Source organism: Emys orbicularis, chromosome 2 (genome assembly GCF_028017835.1).
Source record: "Emys orbicularis isolate rEmyOrb1 chromosome 2, rEmyOrb1.hap1, whole genome shotgun sequence".
Lineage (NCBI taxonomy): Eukaryota > Metazoa > Chordata > Testudines > Emydidae > Emys > Emys orbicularis.
The window spans coordinates 111,166,138-111,187,576 of NC_088684.1; the positions used below are offsets into that span (position 1 = coordinate 111,166,138).

At 45.7% G+C, this 21,439-nt stretch overlaps 2 protein-coding genes across 2 annotated transcripts in view; both read left to right on the plus strand.

Annotated features, from left to right (window-relative positions):
• SIRT5 (sirtuin 5) overlaps positions 1–6,139 on the plus strand; it is a 30,585-nt gene extending 24,446 nt beyond the window's left edge. The window contains exons 7-9 of the mRNA XM_065397926.1: positions 813–936; positions 4,435–4,550; positions 5,560–6,139. Coding sequence (XP_065253998.1) covers positions 813–936; positions 4,435–4,550; positions 5,560–5,635 — 316 coding nt within the window. The 3' untranslated portion in view covers positions 5,636–6,139. The remainder of the gene's footprint in view (positions 1–812; positions 937–4,434; positions 4,551–5,559) is intronic.
• A 724-nt stretch (positions 6,140–6,863) lies between these two features.
• Positions 6,864–19,947, plus strand: NOL7 (nucleolar protein 7). The gene is made up of 8 exons (XM_065399234.1): positions 6,864–7,050; positions 12,787–12,847; positions 14,226–14,284; positions 14,948–14,979; positions 16,238–16,319; positions 17,602–17,723; positions 17,806–17,883; positions 19,324–19,947. The coding sequence occupies exons 1-8, from the start codon at positions 6,866–6,868 to the stop codon at positions 19,395–19,397; spliced, it is 693 nt and encodes a 230-aa protein (XP_065255306.1). The 5' UTR covers positions 6,864–6,865; the 3' UTR covers positions 19,398–19,947.
• Positions 19,948–21,439: the final 1,492 nt, after the last annotated feature.

The following is a 21,439-nucleotide window of genomic DNA, read 5'->3' on the forward strand; positions in this document are numbered from 1 at the left end:
GTGAGTAACCTCTCTTAAAGGGACAGTCCCAGTTTTTGGGACTTTTTCGTATATAGGTGCCTATTACCCCCCGCCCCGTTTTTTCACAGTTGCTATCTGGTCACCCTACCTAAAGCAGTGGTTCTCAACCAGGGGTCTGGGGCCTCCTGGGATGCTGCAAGCAGGTTTCAGGGAGGCCGCCAAGCAGGGTCAGTGTTAGACTTGCTGGGGCCCAGGGCAGAAAGCCAAAGCCCCATCGAATGGGACTGAAGCCTGGGGCTCGGAGTCCCACCACCCATGGCTGAAGCTGAAGCCTGAGCAATGTAGCTTCGCCAGGGCCCCTGTGGTGTGGAGCCCCAGGCAATTGCCCTGCTTGCCACCCCCTAATGCCAGCCCTGGCTTTTATATGCAGAAAACCAATTATTGTGGCATAGGTGGGCAGTGAAGTTTTCATAGCATGTTGGTGGGGGCCTCAAAAAGAAAAATGTTGAGAACCCTTGCTGTAGAGAATCAGCAGCCACAGGAGTGCGCCTCCCCCCCCCCCCCGCACCTTAGATTAATTAGGGGTATTTTTAGTAAAAGTCAAGGACAGGTCACAGGCCGTGACTTTTGGGTTATTGCCCGTGCCTTGTCCGTGACTTTTATTAAAAAATACCCGTGACTAAATCGTAGCCTTAGTCATGCCTAGATTGAATATATTGTTGTCCGAAGTGTGATCTAACAAACCTATTGTAATAGAAATAAGTCTATCTTAAACATTTTTAACAAATCAATCCAAGGCTCAAAATCACTTCAAGTGTTGTATCTCCTTCTATTGTTGTAACTTTTCACAGGTGTGAAGAGGAAGGCTGCAATGGCCTCCTCCGTCCCCATGTTGTGTGGTTTGGAGAAACTCTGAATTCTGACATTCTTACAGAGGTTGAAAATGAACTTGAGATCTGTGACCTCTGTTTGGTGGTAAGGAATGCCTTAGTTTCATATTTAGTCAAGCAAGCTGCAATTAAGAAATCACATCTCTCAGATATGGGAAATGTAGATACAGCCATGAGACAGTTTCAGTGAAACGTAATACATTAAAATAAAGTCTCAGTATGTTAAGGTAGCATTAAGTTTGATAATTTAAACATACCAGTGAAGAATTTCTGAGTTGAAGCAAATTCAGCAGTGTTAACTTGGCCACATAGCACATACTATCTATATTAAAGTTATACATTAGCTGCATATGCAGTAGTTGAAAGTACTTATGCAATATGACCAACCTAATATTGCTTAACTTTTGAATTCCTTAAACGCTGGAAACTTTAAAAAAATCACACTTTTGACTTTTTTTTGTTTTGTTTTTTTTAAATATAACTGTTTAGGAAGTTGTAAAAGCTAACAAATCATTTTTTTAAATATATTTTGTTTTAACTTTGCATTTGACAGAACTTTATAAATAGTCAGATTAATAGAGCCAATCAGTTGCTCCTGTTTGCATGGATTTTTCATATAGCTAAAAGGGGAGAAAACTATGTTCTGTAAGTTGGTAGGACGGGAAAGGGACAGGTATAGTACCTGAAACTACTTTTAGCTTTTTTCTTTAATTGAATGTGTCCTTATAATGTGTTTACATTCTCAACTTTAAGGTTACTTTAACATTTAATTTATACTAAATAAGGAAAAAAAGAGAAGAAACATCTTTGCAATGATAGCACAATCTGTGCTGGTAGGTGAGTGACAGTTTCCTCGAAGCTGCCTCTCCCACCATAGATTATTCTTTCAGGTGCAACTTCATCTTTTGCTTTTTAATATATTCAGTGTTTTACATGTTTAGATTAGGGCTGTCGATTAATCGCAGTTAACTCATGCGATTAACTCAAAAAATTAAATTGCAATTAAAATTATTCGCAATTAATCGCAGTTTTAATCGCACTGTTAAACAACCGAATACTAACTGAAATTTATTAAATATTTTGGATATTTTTCTACATTTTCATATATATTGTATTTTGTGTTGTAATTGAAATCAGTGTACATTGTTTTGTATTACAAATATTTGCACTGTAAAAATGATAAACAAAAGAAATAGTATTGGGGGTAGTCATGTTAGTCTGTATCCACAAAAACAACAAGGAGCCCGGGGGCACCTTAAAGACTAACAGATTTATTTGGGCATAAGCTTTCGTGGGTAAAAAACCTCACTTCTTCAGATGTATTTTTCAGTTCACCTCTTACAAGTATTGTAGTGCAATCTCTTTGTCCTGAAAGTGCAGCTTACAAATGTAGACATTTTTTGTTACATAACTGCACTCAAAAACAAAACAATGTAAAACTTCAGAGCCCCCAAGTCCACTCAGTCCTATTTCTTGTTCAGCCAATCGCTAAGACAAACAAGTTCGTTTACATTTACTGGAGATAATGCTGCCCTCTTCTTATTTACAATGTCACCTGAACGTGAGAACAGGTATTTGCATGGCACTTTTGTGGCTAGCATTGCAGGGTATTTATGTGCCAGATATGCTAAACATTCATATGCCCTCTACACGCTTCAACCGCCATTCCAGAGGACATGCTGATGATGCTTTTTTAAAAAAAAAAAATGCGTTAATTAAATTTGAGATTGAACTCCTTGGGAGAGAATTGTATATCCCCTGCTGTTTTACCTGCATTCTGTCATATATTTCATGTTATAGCAGTCTTGGATGATGACCCAGCACATGTTGTTCATTTTAAGAACACTTTCACTGCAGATTTCACAAAACAGAAAGAAGGTACCAATGTGAGATTTCTAAAGATAGCTACAGCACTTGACCCAAGGTTTAAGAATCTGAAGTGCCTTCCAAAATCTGAGAGGGACGAGGTGCAGAGCATGCTTTCAGAAGTCTTAAAAGAGCAACACTCCGATGCAGAAACTACAGAACCCAAACCACCAAAAAAGAAAATCAATCTTCTGCTGGTGGCATCTGACTCAAATAATGAAAATGAACATGCGTCGGTCTGCACTGCTTTGGCTTGTTATCGAGCAGAACCCCTCATCAGCATAGACGCATGTCCCCTGGAATGGTGGTTGAAGCATGAAGGAACATGTCAATCTTTAGCGCATCTGGCATGTAAATATCTTGCGACGCCAGCTACAACAGTGCCATGTAGAGGTGAAAGTAAGCCGGTACAGTACGGCGTACTGGCAAGAGCCAGCCGGTACACCGGACCGGACCGGCTTCCCCAGGCTGGCGATTTAAAGGGCAGCAGCCAGAGCCCGGGCCCTTTAAATTGCCTCCTGAGCCCCGCTGCTGGAGCCCTGGGCTAGCAGCAGCGGGGCTCTGGCGGTGATTTAAAGGGCCAGGGGCTCCAGGCGTCTCTACCGCAGCAGAGCCCCGGGCCCTTTAAAACTTGATTTAAAGGGCCCGGGGATTTAAAGGCCCCACCTCTTCCAATTGAGGCCCCGCCCCCCTGCCCAGGACTCCGGCGTACCGGTAAGTCCTTTAATTTACTTTCACCCCGGTGCCATGAGAATGTCTGTTCTCACTTTCAGGTGACATTATAAACAAGAAGTGGGCAGCATTATCTCCTGCAAATGTAAACAAACTTGTTTCTGAGCGATTGGCTGAAAAGTAGGACTGAGTGGACTTGTAGGCTCTAAAATTTTACATTGTTTTATTTTTGAATGCAGGGGTTTTGGTTTTTTTTACATAATTCTACATTTGTAAGACAACTTTCATGATAAAGAGATTGCACTACAGTACTTGTACTAGGTGAATTGAAAAATACTATTTTTGTTTTTTACAGTGCAAATACTCGTAATCAAAAATAAAGTGAGCGCTGTACCCTTTGTATTCTGTGTTGTAATTGAAATCAATATATTTGAAAATGTAGAACGCATCCAAAACTATTTAAATAAATGGTATTCTATTTTTGTTTAACAGTGCGATTAATCGCGTGAGTAATCGCGATTAATTTTTTTAATCGCTTGACAGCCCTAGTTCAGATCCCTCTATAAATATTAATCTCCACAATACCCCTGAAAGGTAGGTGGGAGGCTACTTTCCTTCATATATTTAAACTTGCTTTAGGTTGTGTTCTGTTAGGATTTCCTTTATTTATTCCCTTGCCAGTGGCCCCATATCTGAGTGATTTCTCTCCCCCCACCCCCCAACCACATATGACTGGAAATGGCTTACTTTGTAACCAGTCACCACCATACCACTGTCAACTAGAAGGGCTGAAGAGCAAACTTGAGTGCTGTTTTTACTCCCTTCCAGTCCGAGGAGCACTGCATCAGACCTCTTATCCCTCAGGTTTCAGCAGGTTGCACTAATCAGGCCATATTAATACTTGTAGACTTGTATTGTAGGGTTGAACATGAATTAGATGTTTTAGCAAATCTGCAGGTCGAGAGTCTCTCAGGATGTCTGAAGGTTACTGAATTCTTTTTTTAAAATGCTGGTCTGGTGCTATTTTTTTTTTTTTCCCCTGCAGGTGGGAACCTCTTCTGTGGTGTATCCTGCTGCTATGTTTGCTCCTCAAGTATCTGCCAGAGGAGTGCCAGTTGCAGAATTTAACATGCAAGCCACCCCTGCTACAAATAGGTTCAGGTAAAACTGCTCATATTTTAGGTAGAAGGGGGAAGCAATGTTAACTTAAATGATATCTTATGTTGTCCTGATAAAACTTAATGCTCTTAAGTGTCTAGAACAGTGGTGTCCAAACTTGTCCTGTTATGCCCCCCTTTCTAGTAATGGAATCTGTCCGTCTCCCTCCCCCCCCCATTACTGCACAGCCCCCCCCCCCCCATTACTGCACAGCCAAGGCTTCAGCAGCAGAGGAGCTTGAGCTGACAGTGGAGCTGGGGGAAGAACTGGGGAGGAGCTGGGGCTAGAGGTGGCTCTGGCCTGAGGGTGGAGAGGGAATGAGGGCAGAGCTGGGTTGGGGGACAGAGCAGGGGGTGGAGTGGAGCTGGGACTGGAGCTGGTCTTGGGGTGGAGTGGAGCTGCAGCTGGGGGCCAAAGTGGAGCTGGTCTGGGGGCAGAGCGTGGTCTGGGTGGCGCTACCTCCCTGCCCCCTGTGGGGGCTGGCCCAGGCCCCGCCATGTGCCCCCCTAAAACACTTCCCCCATGACTCCCTAGGGGGTGCGCCCATAGTGGGGGGACCACTGGTCTAGAAAATGTTAGGAAAAAACATTGTCCATCTCTTTGTTTACTATTTTTCCAAAATCTGCCTAAACTTTATAGAGGAGGGCCGAAGCGTTTATAATTCTGTCAGATGGTATTAAACTCTCCTGTTTTATTTTTAGTGTTTTAGTTTAGTTTTTGTATTTTCAATAAATTGGCAGTTAATATGAAGTCTATAGGATTATGGTCAATTTACTTCTTCACTCTGGTGAATCATTTGCTGCTTAAACAGCTATTACAACAGGTGCTGCTTGCTCTGGAGTCTGTGTAGGAAAAATTAACCCTTTTAAAATGACTAGACAAACTGCAGAAACTGGATTAAGGGAAGTGTATAAAGGGCAAAAATGCTGTGGCGGTAATTTGTATTATAACTGGCTTTCTGAAAAGTTCTCTATCATCATTTTTCCCCTAACCATTCTGATTTCTGTTTCAGATTTCATTTCCCAGGTCCCTGTGGTACCACCCTGCCTCCAGCGCTTGCTCGTCATAAAACTGAACTAATTTCATGAGCATTCATCTGAGGAAGGGAGGGGAAATAATTAAATTGCTAAGAATATCAAGAAGTACACACAAGGTGAAATGGATGTTTGTAGAAGAAACCCTAAGTGTTGTAAGGAGACTAGATCTGTGGAAGAAACTAATCAAAGAAATCCTGATTCTCAGTTACACTGATGGCAGAGATAGGGTTGGGAACAGGGGAAAATACTGGACTTTGGAATTTAAAAAAAGGTCATGTTTCTGTCGGAATAAAATCTTTTCTGTCAAAGGAAAACAAAAACAAGCATGAATGACTCCAAAATTGACTGGCTACAGTAGGAAGATGTTGCTCTGTTAGATGAATCTGAACTCCACAAAGACTTCGTTGTAAACCAATTTGAGGCTTATGTATCTTTGACAATTTTTATAAGAGAGGTGAAATTTCTGAAAGGATGTTGTGTGGAAGGAGGGAAAGTAACTAACACTTCAGCACTTTGAAAATAAACAAACACAATAAAAACTTTGAGTCCTGAGAACGTTTACACGAGGGAGAGGTTTATGCTTGTGGTGCTGCACTTTGTCTGTGACACTGATGGAAGCACAGTGCACGAGGACCATTTCCATCCTAGTTGCTTTGCCATCTGCACCAGGGAGCTGCATGGTCTTTGTGTTATTTCCCTTGCTTAAGCACCTGTTACCTTGTTATGGGTATTGTTATTAAACAGCGTTACTGGCGCCTGGGGTCGCTTTTTACTGCTGAGCTGTGGTTTGTGTCTGTCTTTGCCTAAAGTAATGCAGGCTTTGGCGGGGCTGTTGCACACTCTGCTTGGGCTCTAGGCGTGGGCCCCCGCTGGCAGCGCTACTGCAGCCTGGCTCAGGGCACTTTCACCGCGGCGTGGCTAAGTGCGAGGCGTAGGTCGGGATGGGGGAGGGGCTGGGGCACAGTGTCGCGTTGATTGCCGGGCGCGCGGCTAGGGGCCTCCCCGGCCCGGGGCAGGTGCGGTAGCGCCTGGGGCGCTCGGCGGGTCTGCGCCGAATGAGGAAGCGGCTCTCGAGCTCCGCTTCGCCCCACGGGCTGAGGGCGCCCGCCTGCAATTGCAAAGCGCGAGCGAGGGGAGAGCGCGGCACGTGGGCGGGCCTAGGCTGAGCCGGCCGCGGAGCAGGCTGGGAGCTGTAGTGCGAGCCCTGCCGCGGCGGCCTGGCGACTGCGTCCGGGTCAGAGGTGAAAGGGTGATTCCTCGGGTCGGGCGGCTCGAGACGCTATGGCGATGACGCGGAGGCGGCGCGCGATGCTGGAGAAAGAGGTTGCTGCCCCGGAGCCGCTCGCGGACGCCGCCGTCTCCTCCGAGGATGAAGAGGAGGATGAGGCGCCCGAGGAGGTGACCTTCGAGCGGGCGAGAGCCGCGGCGGAGACCGAGCGGAGACGCGCCGGGGAGACAGCGCGGAGGTAACAGCCCGACCGGCCGGAATCGCCGCGCGCGGGCCCGGGCCCTGCCCCTCCGAGGGGGGGCCGACACCCCGCGCGGGGAGTCGCTTAAAGCAACGCGCTGCTCGCTGGCCCCGGCTGCGGGCGGGGCGGGGAACCGTTGCGCGTCAGAACGCGCTGCTCGCTGGCCCAGAGCCGGCGCGTGCGGCCTGAGCCTGCTCCGCAACACGCTGCGGGGCCTCCTGTGCGGCGCTCGCTGGTCCTTGAGCAGCTGCGGTGTTCGGCTGCAGCGCCCGTTCGGGGGGTCCTGGGGTCACTTCACCTAGAACCTCGTGAAGTGACTAGTAGCGGCTCCCCCCCCCCCCAACTGCCCTTAGGCGTGAGTTGTCTGGCTGGCGGGGCGCTACAGGGGGCAGTTAGTGCACAGGGCCGTGAACCCCGCCGGGGGTTTCGTTCAGAAGTGAAGTGGCCTCAGTTTTGACCGGGGCAGGCAGGGCAGCCATGCAGGAGTCCTGCCCCAAAACACTACTAGTCATCAGGCCTTTCACCTGTTGGGCACGTTTACCATTTTGCACAGTGCTGGGGTTACAGTGGGGTTATGGAGCCAGGCCCATGCTCAGAAGGGGCCCCGACCTGCTCTGCTTGCTGGCTCCCCCTGCCCACCACTTGCTCGTCTCGGCCTGCAGGGTTGTGCAGGGTGCTCTGCATTTGGGGGGAGGGGCCCTCTGGCCATAGGGAGTTGGAGGGGTTGCAGAGGTGCTGAATTTCTGATTTCCCCATGGGTGCTTGATCCCAGCTCTGTCCCAAGCCCCCTTCCCCCAAGGCCCTGCCACCCACCTCTTCCTGCCCTATTCCGCACCCTCCCCAGAGTGCCCCCGCCTCTTCCTGCCCCTGCTCCTCCTCCTCCTTCCCGCCCGCTGCTGAACAGCTGATCAGAGGCAAACCGGAGGCACTGTGGATGAGGGAGAGGATCTGATCGACGGGATTGCTGCTGGGTGCCGAGCACACACACTTTTTTTTTTTCTGTTGGTGCTCCAGCCCTAGAGCACCCACGGAGTCGGCACCTATGGGGTGTTGGGCCAGGGGGCTGTGTGGCGTGGCATGGGCCCGCCCCCGAGGGGAGGGGGTCACACTGGCAGCACAGGGCTGGCCGGGCCACTGCATTTGGCAACTGCCAGTTTGTAAACAGTGCCCTCGCACTGGGCTGGGTGGAGCGGGGCCACTCATGCCATGCCCCATTGCCCCTGGCTGGCCCCTCGCTCTGGGGACTGACCTCCCTGCGCCATGCTCCATTGCCCCTATGGGGCCCCACAAATATGTTTGGGGCCAGGCCCACAAAATGTTAACTTGGCCCTGATTTTGCATGGTCCAGGTGTAGCCCCGATTTGATTTTTTTTTTTTAAATCCAAAGAGGAGGAGTGAAGTAGTGGAGCACTCAACTTTCTGACTGTTGCCCTGTGTAGGGAAGCCTTTGCAATATTTTACAGGTATCAATTTTGACCTGACAAAATTTTAATAAATGGTTTAAGGTTAAAATTTAGGGTAGTGGTTCTCAAACTCTCTGGCAGCCGCAGCCCTGGAGCTGGGGAAAGTCGCTTCTTTCTCTGGCCGCTGCAGCCCTGCACGTCCCAAATTCCCCCCCAACCCCTCTTCTCACCCCACTGCCCCCTCCCACCTACCCCTTCTTCCCCCCAAGGCCACCACCTCACCTTACATGTATGTCTTCTCCAGGGTCCAGGCACCTAATTACTGGAGCCACGCCTGCACGTCTCCACTAATTAGGTGGGTGGACCTTCATTCTCTTTTGTGCGGCTGCCCTGGCTTGCACTATCCGTGGACCACCTGAATAGAGCTTGTCCGCGGACCACAGTTTGAGAACCTCTGATTTAAGGTGATCTCTCCTCCTTTCTTTCCTGCACCGGTCATGACATCTTTCATGAGCAGGAGAATGAAGCCCAATAGAATCATGGGAGATTCTGCTGGGCACACAGAGGATGTTGGCCTAGCTGTACAGTGATCCCCTCTATAAGCAATGCATATAAAGTGGTGGCACTTTTATCCTATTATAATTAACCAACTGATCCATGTTTTAACTGTAAAGAGTCCTCTTTGATTTCAGCCTCTACCTGTTTGCTAACCACAGGTGATAGAATCTTGTGTTTTTTATTATGTGCTTGCAGGAAAATTTAACTTACAAACACAGCATATGTTGTGTTTCCATCTTTCTTGCATTATGGTGATAATATTAATAAGTCCATTATTGTAATAGCCACAAAAGTGTGAGGACACAAGTCTGTCAGGCTGCAACTAAAATATTTTCAGCTCATTTAGAACATTGTGATGTTGTGTCTCAGCACACATGTAGAGTGCAGGGCTGATCGCCTGGCTCAGAAACATACATAAGTAAGATTATGAAGAGCTCTCTGTGTGGCTCAAAAGCTTGTCTCTGTCACCATCAGAAGTTGGTTCAATAAAAGATTTTATCTCACACAACTTGTCTCTCTAATAGGATGTGGCAGTTACTAGAGCGACTATACCAATCAGAGCTCAAGGGGGGGACATGTTATAAATATCTGTTGAAGAGAGCCTTGTGACTTCAGTGTCTGATCAATGCAAGAGCATGCACATGTCTGCAGTGAGGGATGATTTTGCTGAGAACACTGAAAAATGTTTTGAAAAGAAAGAGGATACTGACATTCTTAAGAGCTGAAGAAGCAAGGCGTGTGCACTACATATTCTGGGCACATTATAAAATCACAGAAATGTAGGGATGGAAGGGACCTTAAGAGGTCATCAAGTCCAACCTGGAGCTGAGACGGAACCAAGAAACCTAGATCATCCCAGACAGGTGTTTGCCTAACCTGTTCTTGAAAACTTCCAGTGATGGGGATTCCACAACCTCCGTTGGAAGCCTATTCCAGAGCTTAACTATCCTTATAGTTAGAAACAACTTTCTAATATCTAGCCTAAATCTCCCTTGCTGCAGATGAAACCCATTACTTCTTTCCTACCTTCAGTGGACATGGAGAACAAATGCCCAGTATTTTTTAACCCTTCCTCATAGATCAGGTTTTCTAAATGTTTTATCATTTTTGTTGCTCTCCTCTGGACTCTCTCCAGTTTGCCCTCATCTTTCCTAAAGTGTGGTGCCCAGAACTGGATACAATAGTCCAGCTGAGGCCTCATCAGTGCCAAGTAGAGTAAACCAGTTACCTCTCGTGCCTTACATACCGCACTCCCGTTAATACACCCCAGAATATTAGCCTCTTTTGCAGCTGCATTGCACTGTTGACTCGTATTTAATTTGTGATCCACTATAACTCCCTGCTCCTTTTCAGAAATATTGAATAGCTGTTTTTCCCCATTTTGTAGTTGTGCATTTGCTTTTTCATTCCTAAGTGAAGTACTTTGCACTTGTCTTTATTGACTGCCATCTTGTTGAATTCAGACCAGTTCTCCAATTTGTCACGGTCATTTTGAATTCTAATCCTGTCCTCCAAAATGCTTGCAAGCCCTCCCAGCTTGCTGTCATCTGCAAATTTCATAAGCATACGCTCCCCACTCATTAATGAAAATATTGAATAGTAGCAGACCGAGGACTCACTTCTGTGGGACCCCACTAGATGTGTCCTCCCAGTTTGATAGTGAACCATTTATGATTACTCTTTGTGTATGGTCTTTCAACCACTTGTGTACCCACCTTACAGTAATTTCATCTAGACCAGGGGTCTCAAACTCAAATGACCAGGAGGGCCACATGAGGACTAGTTCATTGGCCCAAGGGCCGCATCACTGACACACACACCCCTTCGCTGCCCCTGGCCCTGCCCCCACTACACCCTTTCCATGAGGCCCTGCCCCTGCCCTGCCTCTTCCCACCCCTTCCCTGCCCCCATTCCAACCCCTTCTCCGAAGTCCCCATCCCAGCTCCGCCCCCTCCCTGCCCACAGAGGGTGCAGGACAGGTGTGGCGGGGGCTCAGGGCAGGGAGTTGAGGTGCAGGGTGCGACAGAGGGCTCAGGGCAGGGAATTGGGATGCGGCAGGGGGTGAGGCGTGCGGCAGGGGGCTCAGGGCAGGGAGTTGGGGTGCAGGAGGGAGTGTGGGGTGTGGCAGAGTGTTGGGGTTCAGGCAGGGGGCTCAGGGCAGGGGTTTGGGGTGCAGCGGGGATGTGGGATGTGGCAGGGGGCTCAGGGCAAGGGAGTTGGGGTGCAGCAGGCAGGGGGCTGAGGTGCAGGCAGGGGTCTCAGGGCAGGGGGTTGGGGTGTAGAAGGGGTGTGGGATGCAGCAGGGGGCTCAGGGCAGGGAGTTGGGGGGCGGGGTGCAGGAGAGCTTCGGGCTCTGGCCAGGAGCTGCTTACCTAAAGCCGCTCCGGGGTGGCAGCGGCGCACACCGGGGCCAGGGAAGGCTACCTGCTGGCCCTGGCCCCGGCCCCGGCCCCACTCAGCAGCTGGAACCATGTCCCTGCATCCCCCCTCCCGCAGGGGCCGCAGGGCTCTGTGCGCTGCTTGCTGCTCCTCCAGGTACCTCCCCCGAAGCTCCCATTGGCCGCGGTTCCCCGTTCCCGGCCAATGGGAGCTGGGGGGAGGGGGGGTGCCTGGAAACCAGGGCAACACATGGAGCCCTCTGCCCTTCCCTCCTCCCCCCGGCCATGATGCCAGATGCTTCAGGGAGTGGCGCGGGGCTTGAGGGGGGCAATCCCGCGGGTGTAGTTTGCCCACCCCTGGCCTGGAGGTAGGCCGAGGGGGGGGGTGTGTGCAGGCGCAGGCTGCTTGGTGGGCCGCAGGAAATAGCCCCCCGGGCCACATGTTTGAGACCCCTGATCTAGACCATATTTCTGGGGGTCTGGCCTGGTGCGGGCAGCCGGGGGCTGGGGTGTGGGCGGCTGGCCAGGTGTTAACAGTTAAGGTCGGTTAACATTTTACATCCCTAATTGCAGTGCATAAGTCCCTTTGTGAATCTAGCCCTTTTCTGTTTTGTTTGACTTGGAGTAGCTAAGGTGTGGGTGCTATTGTGAGCTAAAAACACAGTGCGGACAAGCAACTTCAGTTTTAGCAGTGAGGCAAAGGCCTGAGAATATATCTCGGAAATAAGATTGGGAGTAATGAGCTCATATGTTTGTGCCAAAGTAGAGTAGTACACATTTATGTGTAACGGTGACAGTGGTGTGTGTGTCTGTATATGGAACAATAGTAGATGTTCTGCCTAAGAGCTTTTGTTGACAATGTATTGGTTAGTGTTTAAAATACTATTTACTATGCCTTCAACTAGTTTGTGTTTTGTGTACATTAAATGTTTGTTTACTATAGAAACTGTATGGCCTAACTACAATGGAAGGAGACTAATAAAGAAATAACACCATCTTCATTCAGGGTTTTGCATACACTAGCCCTGTGGTTTAACTCTGTAGAACGCTTTTCCAAACTAGAAAAATACCTTGTTTTATTTGTGCCCAAATTTAAAATGGAGATTTCACAATGGTAGCAAATAGTGATGGAATTATCACAACTGGCTGCCCCCGAATCTGGAGATGGGAAAAGTAAATTTCAACAGCTGAACCCTTATACATCACTATTTGCTTCCCTTGGACCAGAGGATGGGGAAAGGTAGAGATAGCAGATTGTGACAAGTGTACCCGCATCTGTCACAATTTGCTACCCCTGGACCCAAAGATGCCGAAAGGCAGAGACAGCAAATTGTGACGGTAGCAGTTTATAACATTGTACCAGCTCTGACCTGCATGTTCTCTCCTCCCCACAGGGACAAGGAGCTGCTGAAGGAGAAGCGGCGGCGGCGAGAGGAGTTGTTCAAAGAGCAGAAGGTAAAGAGGGTCCACTTGGGCCAGGCCAGGTTGCGCTTTGTGATCGCAGGTCCTGCTCACTGCGGGTGCCTGGCTGCTGCAAGAGAAATGTAGCCTATAGGCCAAGAGGCGTCCTTGTTTACCACGAGCCTGGATGATGATCCACCGGCCCCCTGCCCGGGGACAGCGTCTCCCATGACAGTGCGGGAGTGGAGGAGCCTTTACTGCAGAGTCCACTCAATGTGGCCAGGGTATTAGCGACTTCTGGTTAATATTACCACTCTGCAGGAACCAATTGCACCCCATCCACTGTAGTGTGAATGGGATTTGGCTGTTGGCAGCCACATGCCACTTGGTGAAAATCAAAGCCCTGGCTGCAGGCAGGGAAGGAAGCCCTGAGAGCCCATCACAGGCAGGTTTGCAGGACTACAGCCAGGCAAGGAAGCATTGGGACCTGCCTTTCCTCGCTGCAGCCACGCAAACCGGCCTACTCACAGGGAGTGCACAGGCGATAAGGGCCTGCACGCTGGGAGGGGAGGGGAGGCTGTGGCCAGGGCAGTAGCAGGGATGGGGACTGCAGAGCCGATGCCAGAACTGCATGGTACCCTCTCTCTGCGTTCTCCAAGTTGCACCCCGCTGGGGGCTTGCACCCAAGGACAAAAAGCACGCTGAGCCCTAGAGAGTGCGGGGGAAAACGGTATCGTGCAGCTCCGTGGGCCTCCAGTGCCCCCACTCCATTTGGATAGCAGTACCCCTCCCCACTGCTGCCTTGCCTGCAGGCAGGTTTGCAGAGGGCAAGCAGGGAAAGCCCATTCTAGCACTTGCCTGGCTGCAGCCTCGCAAACCTGCCTTCCCCTTATTGGCAACTGCCAATAATGGCAACTTTTTGCTGGCTGCTGATGGGTTGCTAATAAGCGGAGTCTACTGTACCAAGATTTACAAAATCTGTGGCTATTTGAACTCAACAGTTGGGCGGGCTGGGTCGCTACTACCACCACTTATTTATTTCTTCAATCAAGACTGAGCTAAGCCCCCTAATCTCTAGGAACCAGTTAGAACTCACGGGTCTGTTCAAACCTACTTATCAGTAGCCGAGCCTAGAGACCCACATGAACATATTTTGAACATCTGCACAATCTACTTACAGCAGTACTCTTTGTAGTAGAGTAGACAGGACTGAATTTGCTGGTGGAGCTTGTAAGAATAATCTCCCCCCCCCCACCCCCTCCCAGTTCACAAGTGATTTTTCTCCAAGAGTTGAAGTTAACCAAAGTTTTGAATATTTGTTGACACTGGTATTTGACATGTTCAAAAATATGTAGAAGAGCTTTGCTGTCATCAAATACTGCCTTGAAAAGGAAAGTTGTAGCCATTAAAGCATTTTCTTAATTTTCTTTAGAAAAGAAAATTACTTCCTGAAAATGTTCTAGAGGAGTTAACTTCAGGACCACAGATTAAGTAAGTATAAGTCGTGCCCTAATGCACAAAACAATGCCCTAACTTTTAGGACTGAGCTGTATTTTCTGGCTTGCGAAAAAAACATCAGCAGTAATAAAGAATCTGTGGTTGGAACTTCGATGATGGGTGGGCAAGAACAGAATGCATTTCTCTCTCCTAGACCTGCATTGTCTCTGCGGGTCTAAGAGTAAGAGGTTTCTTCATACTCGCTTTTCTAATTATACTCTCAGCACATCTTTCCAGATATGGTTACAATCAGAAAATTAGCTACGTAAAAACATCACGTTGCTTAGATTGTTTCACCCTGTATGTGTGTCATTAATAAGGAATTGTGTTGTTGCAAGTGTATGGTTTATGGCATTAACAGGATTGTGCATGTGCTATTGTAGCTTACTATTTAAGGTATTTTTGAACATTCAACAGCATACTGACACTAAAAGACAAAGTTCTAGTAGGGTTACCTAGGTTGTTCCGATTCCCATCTAATCTTTAAGCCTCAAGATCATATACAGAAATAATTATTTAGAAGTATTTATTCTATTTAGGACTCTAAATATTGTAAGGAGTTATAGACATTTAAAGTACATAACTGTGCATAACCACAGCTCTTTCCTAAATGTGAAGAATAACATTTCTAAACAAACTTTCTCATTCCCTCCTAAGCAACAATAACCTGTCTGACACAACCAAACAAGGTAAGATACAAACTTTTTATATTAATTTCTTTTTATGATGTTCCAGACATAACGTCCATTTTGTGTTAGAACTAGCTGCAGTAAGATTGTTCTGTGACGCTGCAATCCCTTGTGATAGTGAAACCTGAATTTAACAATTGCTGATTGCTTCAGCCTATCAATTCTAACTTCCTCTCTGACCCTCCGTTCTTCTGGAGTTATCAGTGTTGGCCCTAGTTCCATGTCCTCTTGTTTTGAGAGGCCTGCTGTGCAAATGCTTGATTTAAAATACTCAGTGTTGTTTGAAGAAATGTTTAGCTTGGAGAGCTGGACAGCCTAAGTAAAGAAGAGGGATCAGTAGAAGACAATCGGGCAACCTAACAGTGGGAGGCATTCATTTGTATTTGCATCTTTGTAATTCTCAGAAATGACCACAACCATAAAACAGCCTTTACTAATACACTTATCTTCCTTGATTCTTGGAGCAGGGCCATGTATGTTCCATATTCTCATGGCACTGTAGAAACAGAGGAGAAACTTTTCACCTCATCAAAACCAAAATCCAGGGCATTCACAAAGACATAAATGTGTAGTGCTGTAGCCCCTTTTATCTGCAGATCTCAGTGTTTTACAAATATAATTTCACAACCTCCTGTAAGCTATGTAAACATTACCCCCAATTTTATATCTCCATAATGCTTTAGAAACAATAATGGAGTTGAACTCTAGGTTTCTTGAGAAATCAGTCTTCATGGGCGGTGCTTAATTCTCTTAAGATACAGGGAATGAAGCCAACTGTGGACTGTATTTTAGGACTCCCTGGGCTATGCACGGCCATTGTGCAATATTACGGGATGTCTCTACTCTACAACTTTATTGCTCATTATAGCAAAACTTGAAGTGCTAAATACTGATCCAGCCATGTTTTGTCTCTTGCTAAATAGCATTGATTCTTGCCTCTCATCCTTTCCTGTGACCAGGCCATACCAATGATTCCCCCTCACACCCTCTTATTGTTCAGGAAGGTGGTGATTAAGCTCTGATACCACATTTAAAGGTGTGTCCTCCAAAGCCTGTTTTGTCCTCTACAAGGCCATTCAGGCAGAGTTCTGAAGGCAGCACCTCTTTCTGTTATGAGCTGCTGCTTCTGGAAATGTGTTTGGTTCAATCAAAGACCTATGCATTGTTTTCCTCAAGGGCCTATCAATGATCAGTTTAACTTACTATCTGTGGATTGACAGTGTGTGGAAATAGTTTGACTGTACTGCATTTATTTTAGGTGAAAATCAAGATGAGTCTGGAAATAAGAATGAAGGATGTAACAGGGGACAGGACCATGAAGGAGGAAAACAGGTTGTTAGGTATGATGTTAAGTAGCTCCAGTTCAGTTAAAGTGTTACTGTGGTCAAAATTGTAAAGGGCTTGAACTCTACTTTGAAATCAAACTTCTACCCCTCAGTCATGTTAGTTTGACACAGGCCACCCCATGTGAGTGACCTCTTTCCTGCAGTACAATGCTTTTTCACTGATGAGAGGAATACTTTCTTTTGTCTTATTAATGTTGGGGCATTGGCATCCCCTGTGTTATTACAGGAACCCCACACTTTCATGCACCCCATATCATTCCTCCCTCTGACCAAAAACCTCTGGGCAGAACCCCCTCTAACATCCTTTTGATGCAAGTCAGAAGTGGTCTCCTGAGAACAATGCATTTTAGCACCTCCCACACCTGTGCTATTTTTGAAGCAATATGTGGCTATGAGTAGGTTTTACAATGAAACTACACTATGCGTTGTTTGAAATGTATGGCAGTTGATCTGTACATAGAGGCAGTATGCTCAGTCTGGAGCAGCAGAGGATATGGAATATTGAGAGAGGCCCTGGGGCTGATACTGTACATGTCATTAACATGCTGTGGAGGGAAATAGAGGGCAAAGATAAACTTGCTAAAAATTGCTGTTTGGACTGAGTGTGTCTCAACAATCCTGTGCGTTTCCTTCTCCCTTTTGTCAGGAGCTTCAGGACACAGATAATTCCTCCTCAGCCTATAGTGAAAACTATGCCCAGAAAGCCTGCCTGTGTGCATGGATTCCCCTAGTCACTCTGAGTGCTGCAGAGAGATCTCAGATTTCATCTGCAAACATAGAAAAGAAGGGTTAAGGTTCATGCATATGACCTGGCTATCATACCATACAACAGTAGTGAGGGGCTAAAGTGATGCCTCATGCACAGTCAAATCCCCTTGCTGGAAGCAGTGGGATAATGGAAGAAAAGAGAAGGATCCCACAGAAAAAATATCAAAAATATTCAGACATGGTCTAAGCATCCAGCTGGTGATGTGAGTCTGCAGAGTAGCTGGTACTGGCTTTTGGCAGGAATATTTTTAAGCTCCCACAACTTTAAATGCAGCGACATCATTTTTGGTGCTGTTGAACTCAGTGGAAAGGTGTGTATGAGCTCTCCATGCTGGGATAATATAGAAATAGTTTTGAATTTCGCTGAAAGTTTTTTTATTTTTTCCCTAATGAAGATGAATTAGAAGCCAGTAAAAGCAGCTCTTGTAGCAAGATGTTGGCCAGTACATACACCGTTTGGGGGTTTTAAACAACAGTGACTTTATTTTTTTAACGTTTACTTAACTAGATTGAAAGGAAGCTATATGGCCGTGCGCTTGAAAGACCACGATCTAACCAGCCAGCACCAAAAAATGGCCAAAGACTTTGTACAGAGTCATCTATATGGACCAGGCACCAACCGAACAACTGGTAAAGTAACTCTTCTAGGTGTCATTCTGTATCTTTTTGATCAGCTGCCTGTATGACCAACTTTTCCTTTCATTTATTTCAGCAAACCAGTTCTTTTCTTTTGCAAACAAGAAGAGTCCAGTTAAAAAAGCTGCAGTTCAGTTTGTGAACAAATCTTGGGGTAAGTGCAATGAATCCAAAATACTTTGTTAGGTATTTTTGCACCTTTTAAATACAGAGTATGATTAATTTTTGACCTCCCTTTAGCTGACAAATATGCCATGCAGGGGTTTGGCTAACAGTACACAGTCTGGAAGAGTGTAGTTTAATATTTATAATTAACTACTGTAATATTGTGCTTAAGAGCCTTTTGTTGAAGGGAAGGCTAAACTATATAAGCTCTATGGAAGATGATAGTTTAGGTTTGAGTGAAGTGCAGAGAGGTTAAGACAACGTGCAGCAATTTAAATGCACCTGATATTCTGTTTTACTGTAAACAAAAGTCAACATTTTGAAAACTAGGGCCCTGAACCTGAAACCATTTAAATAGGCTTATAACTGTAGTCATAAGAATGGTGCTTTGTAGGAGCAGGGCTAAAAGTTCCTTTATTAAATGTGTTAAGTAGAATCTACCACTTCAAAACAAAATGGCTTCAGTATTAATGTGTAAAGCTAGCTCTTGTGAACATTTTTATACACTTAAGCCAAAAATAATGAGATTAGGAATATAAAACCTATTTCTTTCAAACTGCTGGTCAACGCATTTGTTTTCTTGAATTGTGAATGTTCAGTATATCAGAGGATGGAGTTTGCTTAGCAACATGGTATTTTGAGTTCACAATGTTCTCACAGTAAGGATGATGTTGAGGCCCTGAACCGGGCATTTTAAGTGTGAAACTTCGGGGGGGGGGAGAAATAACTATGCAAAATCTGAAAGTCTTAGTACTAACAAGCCCAGAACATCTACTTCAGCCCCTTAAAGGGGGAAGAAAGCAAAGAATAATATTTTTATCCATGCAGCTAGGCATTTTAGAGTGGGGTGAAGCAGTTAGAGTCACTGAGGCCAGAACAACAGTCTAGGTGGAATAAAGTTGGAGATGTCCAGGAAAACCTTAGTAGTGTGGGGGGGAAAGGAGGATTAACTAATGTGTACAAAACAGTACACACTAATATCAAAGAAAGCAAGTGACAGAAGTTGAAGGTGGTTTTTTGTGTGTAATACAGATTTAAGGTACAGTACTCAGCTGGGGGCTTCAAAACTGAAGAAAGCAAGTCAGCTATTTTTTTTAGACAAAAGGCAAAGTTCCTTTAGGTGACGACGTATTTGTGCTCCTATTAACGTATTGTTCTTTGCCATTTCAAGAATGTCATAAAATCCTGGTGCATAGTGGAGTCAAGTGAAACCCCTTGCAGTAAAGTCTTCTGACACTGTACATGCTGATTCACAGGGTTTTCTATACTACCACATTGTTCCTTTTGCTGTAAAATGGAGCCCCTTTTACAGCATTTCAGAATAAACTGGCTAAATAGCACTCAGTGCTATGTAGCCTTTTAATTCCAAATGAAAACTACCTTGCTTACCACAGTATGCAGCCTAATACTACTTTTTTTTTGCTTTTAGGGACAGAGAAAAAACAGAAAGCTAAGCAGTTTAAAAAACGCTGGATGTCTATGAAGATGGTGTCTTCTGTATGAAGGAAAAAAAGCCCTCCAAGATGGGCACTAAGGAAAATGCTGGCTTGCTCTCAATTTTTTTTGCTTGTCTGTAAAGCTCGTATGTTTCACTTTATTTTTAGGATATTACCTGTACAGTACTATAAATTACTGGTATAACTGCTTTAAAATGGGTTTGTGGTCAAGTGGCTGTCTCTTGCAAAGACATCACTGAGTAAACATGTAAAGTTTTATGCACTAACTTTTAAAATATGGCCAGGAGCCACCTTATTTGTCCAGAGATGTTTTTGTAGGCTCTGAATCGTATATTTTTATTTAAGTTAATCCACAGGCTATCACTTTTTTGGATCTCCACTGTTTAACCTTCAGTAACTTTGTAGGTTTTTTCCACATTAAATACCTTTACTTCTCTTAAACCCACTACTGCTGTGATGTCTGTGAGAAATCAGTCATTTGTTTTTTAAAATCAATATCCAGCTGACGTAGACTCACCCTGCAACCTAAGAAGTTTGGTTATAAATATAGCTCTTGTACATTATACCATAATTGACAATAAAACCTATTTTAAGTATGTGTCCAGCTGCTGGCTGATGTTTTCTGCAAGCAGAACCTTGCTCTGGCTGCCCACCATCTGGAAGGCTCCTGTGATCAGCAACTTGTGCCCATGCCAAGGGCAACTGCTATTTTGAAAGGCGTCTTCCCCATCCAAGCTGCAATCAATGGAATGGTACCTGAGGTCACAGGATAGGGCATTTGAATCAGCTGTGATGCTACCACTCTGCACAATGCTTGAGTTCTGCCTCCAGGAACTTTCAGCTTGACAAGGTCAGGGGGTTTGTTATTACTGCACATTTCCCACCTCATCTTTTGATTTTGTATTATCTCAAAGCAGATTACAAGGCAAGGATTGCTTCTGTACAGTACCCACCACAGGTTTCCCCCACTTCTCAGCCATAGTTCAACTTAAATGAAATGAGTGAACAAAAGGCTGTAAGAGCACACAGCCAAGGTGAGAAAGGTCTGAGGATATGCAAGGAAGTCCATTTAAAAACAGCCGTCACCTGAAGAATTAAGTCTCCTGGAGCAGATTTTCATATCTGCGATTCATGGGGAATCTGAAGCAAGCTGTCAGCAGGTGACAAAGCCAGTCTTCATAAAAGATGAAAACAGCAATCAGAATGAAGTTACACAGCAACTTCAGAGACTCAGTTGTGAGCTCAAGTTTAATGTTTTCTATAGAAGTGCTCTGAGGCAAGTAAAGGGCCAGATTCTCAACCCTCAAATTATCTACTCACTAACTTTTCACAAATCTAATATTCCACTACCACCACTAGGGTTAGGAGGGAACTTATGCCCTAGCACTTCAACTTTCAACATGGCAAAAGGTTAATCTGTTTTTTCCCTCAGGCAACATTCCTGCCTCTTCCTGCATTATCTAATAGCCTCATAACAGACTGTCAAGCTGTTGTAAAGCAAAAAAGTCAAACTAAATCTCAACACAATTCTAGTAAACTAGATGCATAATTTTGCTTAATTAATGGGTTCCTATGATATATTCTAGGTGTAAATTTTGTTAATTTTCCTGGTTGAATTAGCAGGATTATTCCTGCTGCCTCCCATTTGCTGCTATAGTACCTGATTTTAATAAGACTGCAGCATTAGCAGCCCCACCAGTTCCCTCCTTCAGAACTGTGTCTTTTCTTTAGAAATTTATTGTTCAGTGATTAGAGATGGATTGTCAACTTGCTGACTATTTTCAGGTAACAGATTCTTCAGTGGCCCCGAGGATGGTCTCCAGTTGACTCACTGCACTGCCTTAGAGGCTGCTTTCAAGTTGAGTATTCACTCTTCAAATTCCCTTTTAGTACTTTACCTTACCTGCAGTAGTTTGAGTAAAGGGCAACAGAAACACACTGCTTGCTTTTTGATGCCTTCTGTGACTCACTAGCTTTCTTGCTGACTAATATAAGTACAGAAATAAAAATTCAGAGTCTGAAGACTAGCATCTTTTTTACATTCCCTTTTCTGAAATCTAGTGTCAGTGCTCTTTGGGTCTGATTAAA

Bases quoted from the DNA above. Each gene is read 5' to 3' on its own strand.
- NOL7 (XM_065399234.1), top strand. From the start codon at position 6,866: ATGGCGATGACGCGGAGGCGGCGCGCGATGCTGGAGAAAGAGGTTGCT. The intron at 12,848-14,225 runs GTAAAGAGGGTC...AATTTTCTTTAG, and splicing joins AGTTGTTCAAAGAGCAGAAG to AAAAGAAAATTACTTCCTGA. The intron at 17,724-17,805 runs GTAAAGTAACTC...CATTTATTTCAG, and splicing joins AGGCACCAACCGAACAACTG to CAAACCAGTTCTTTTCTTTT.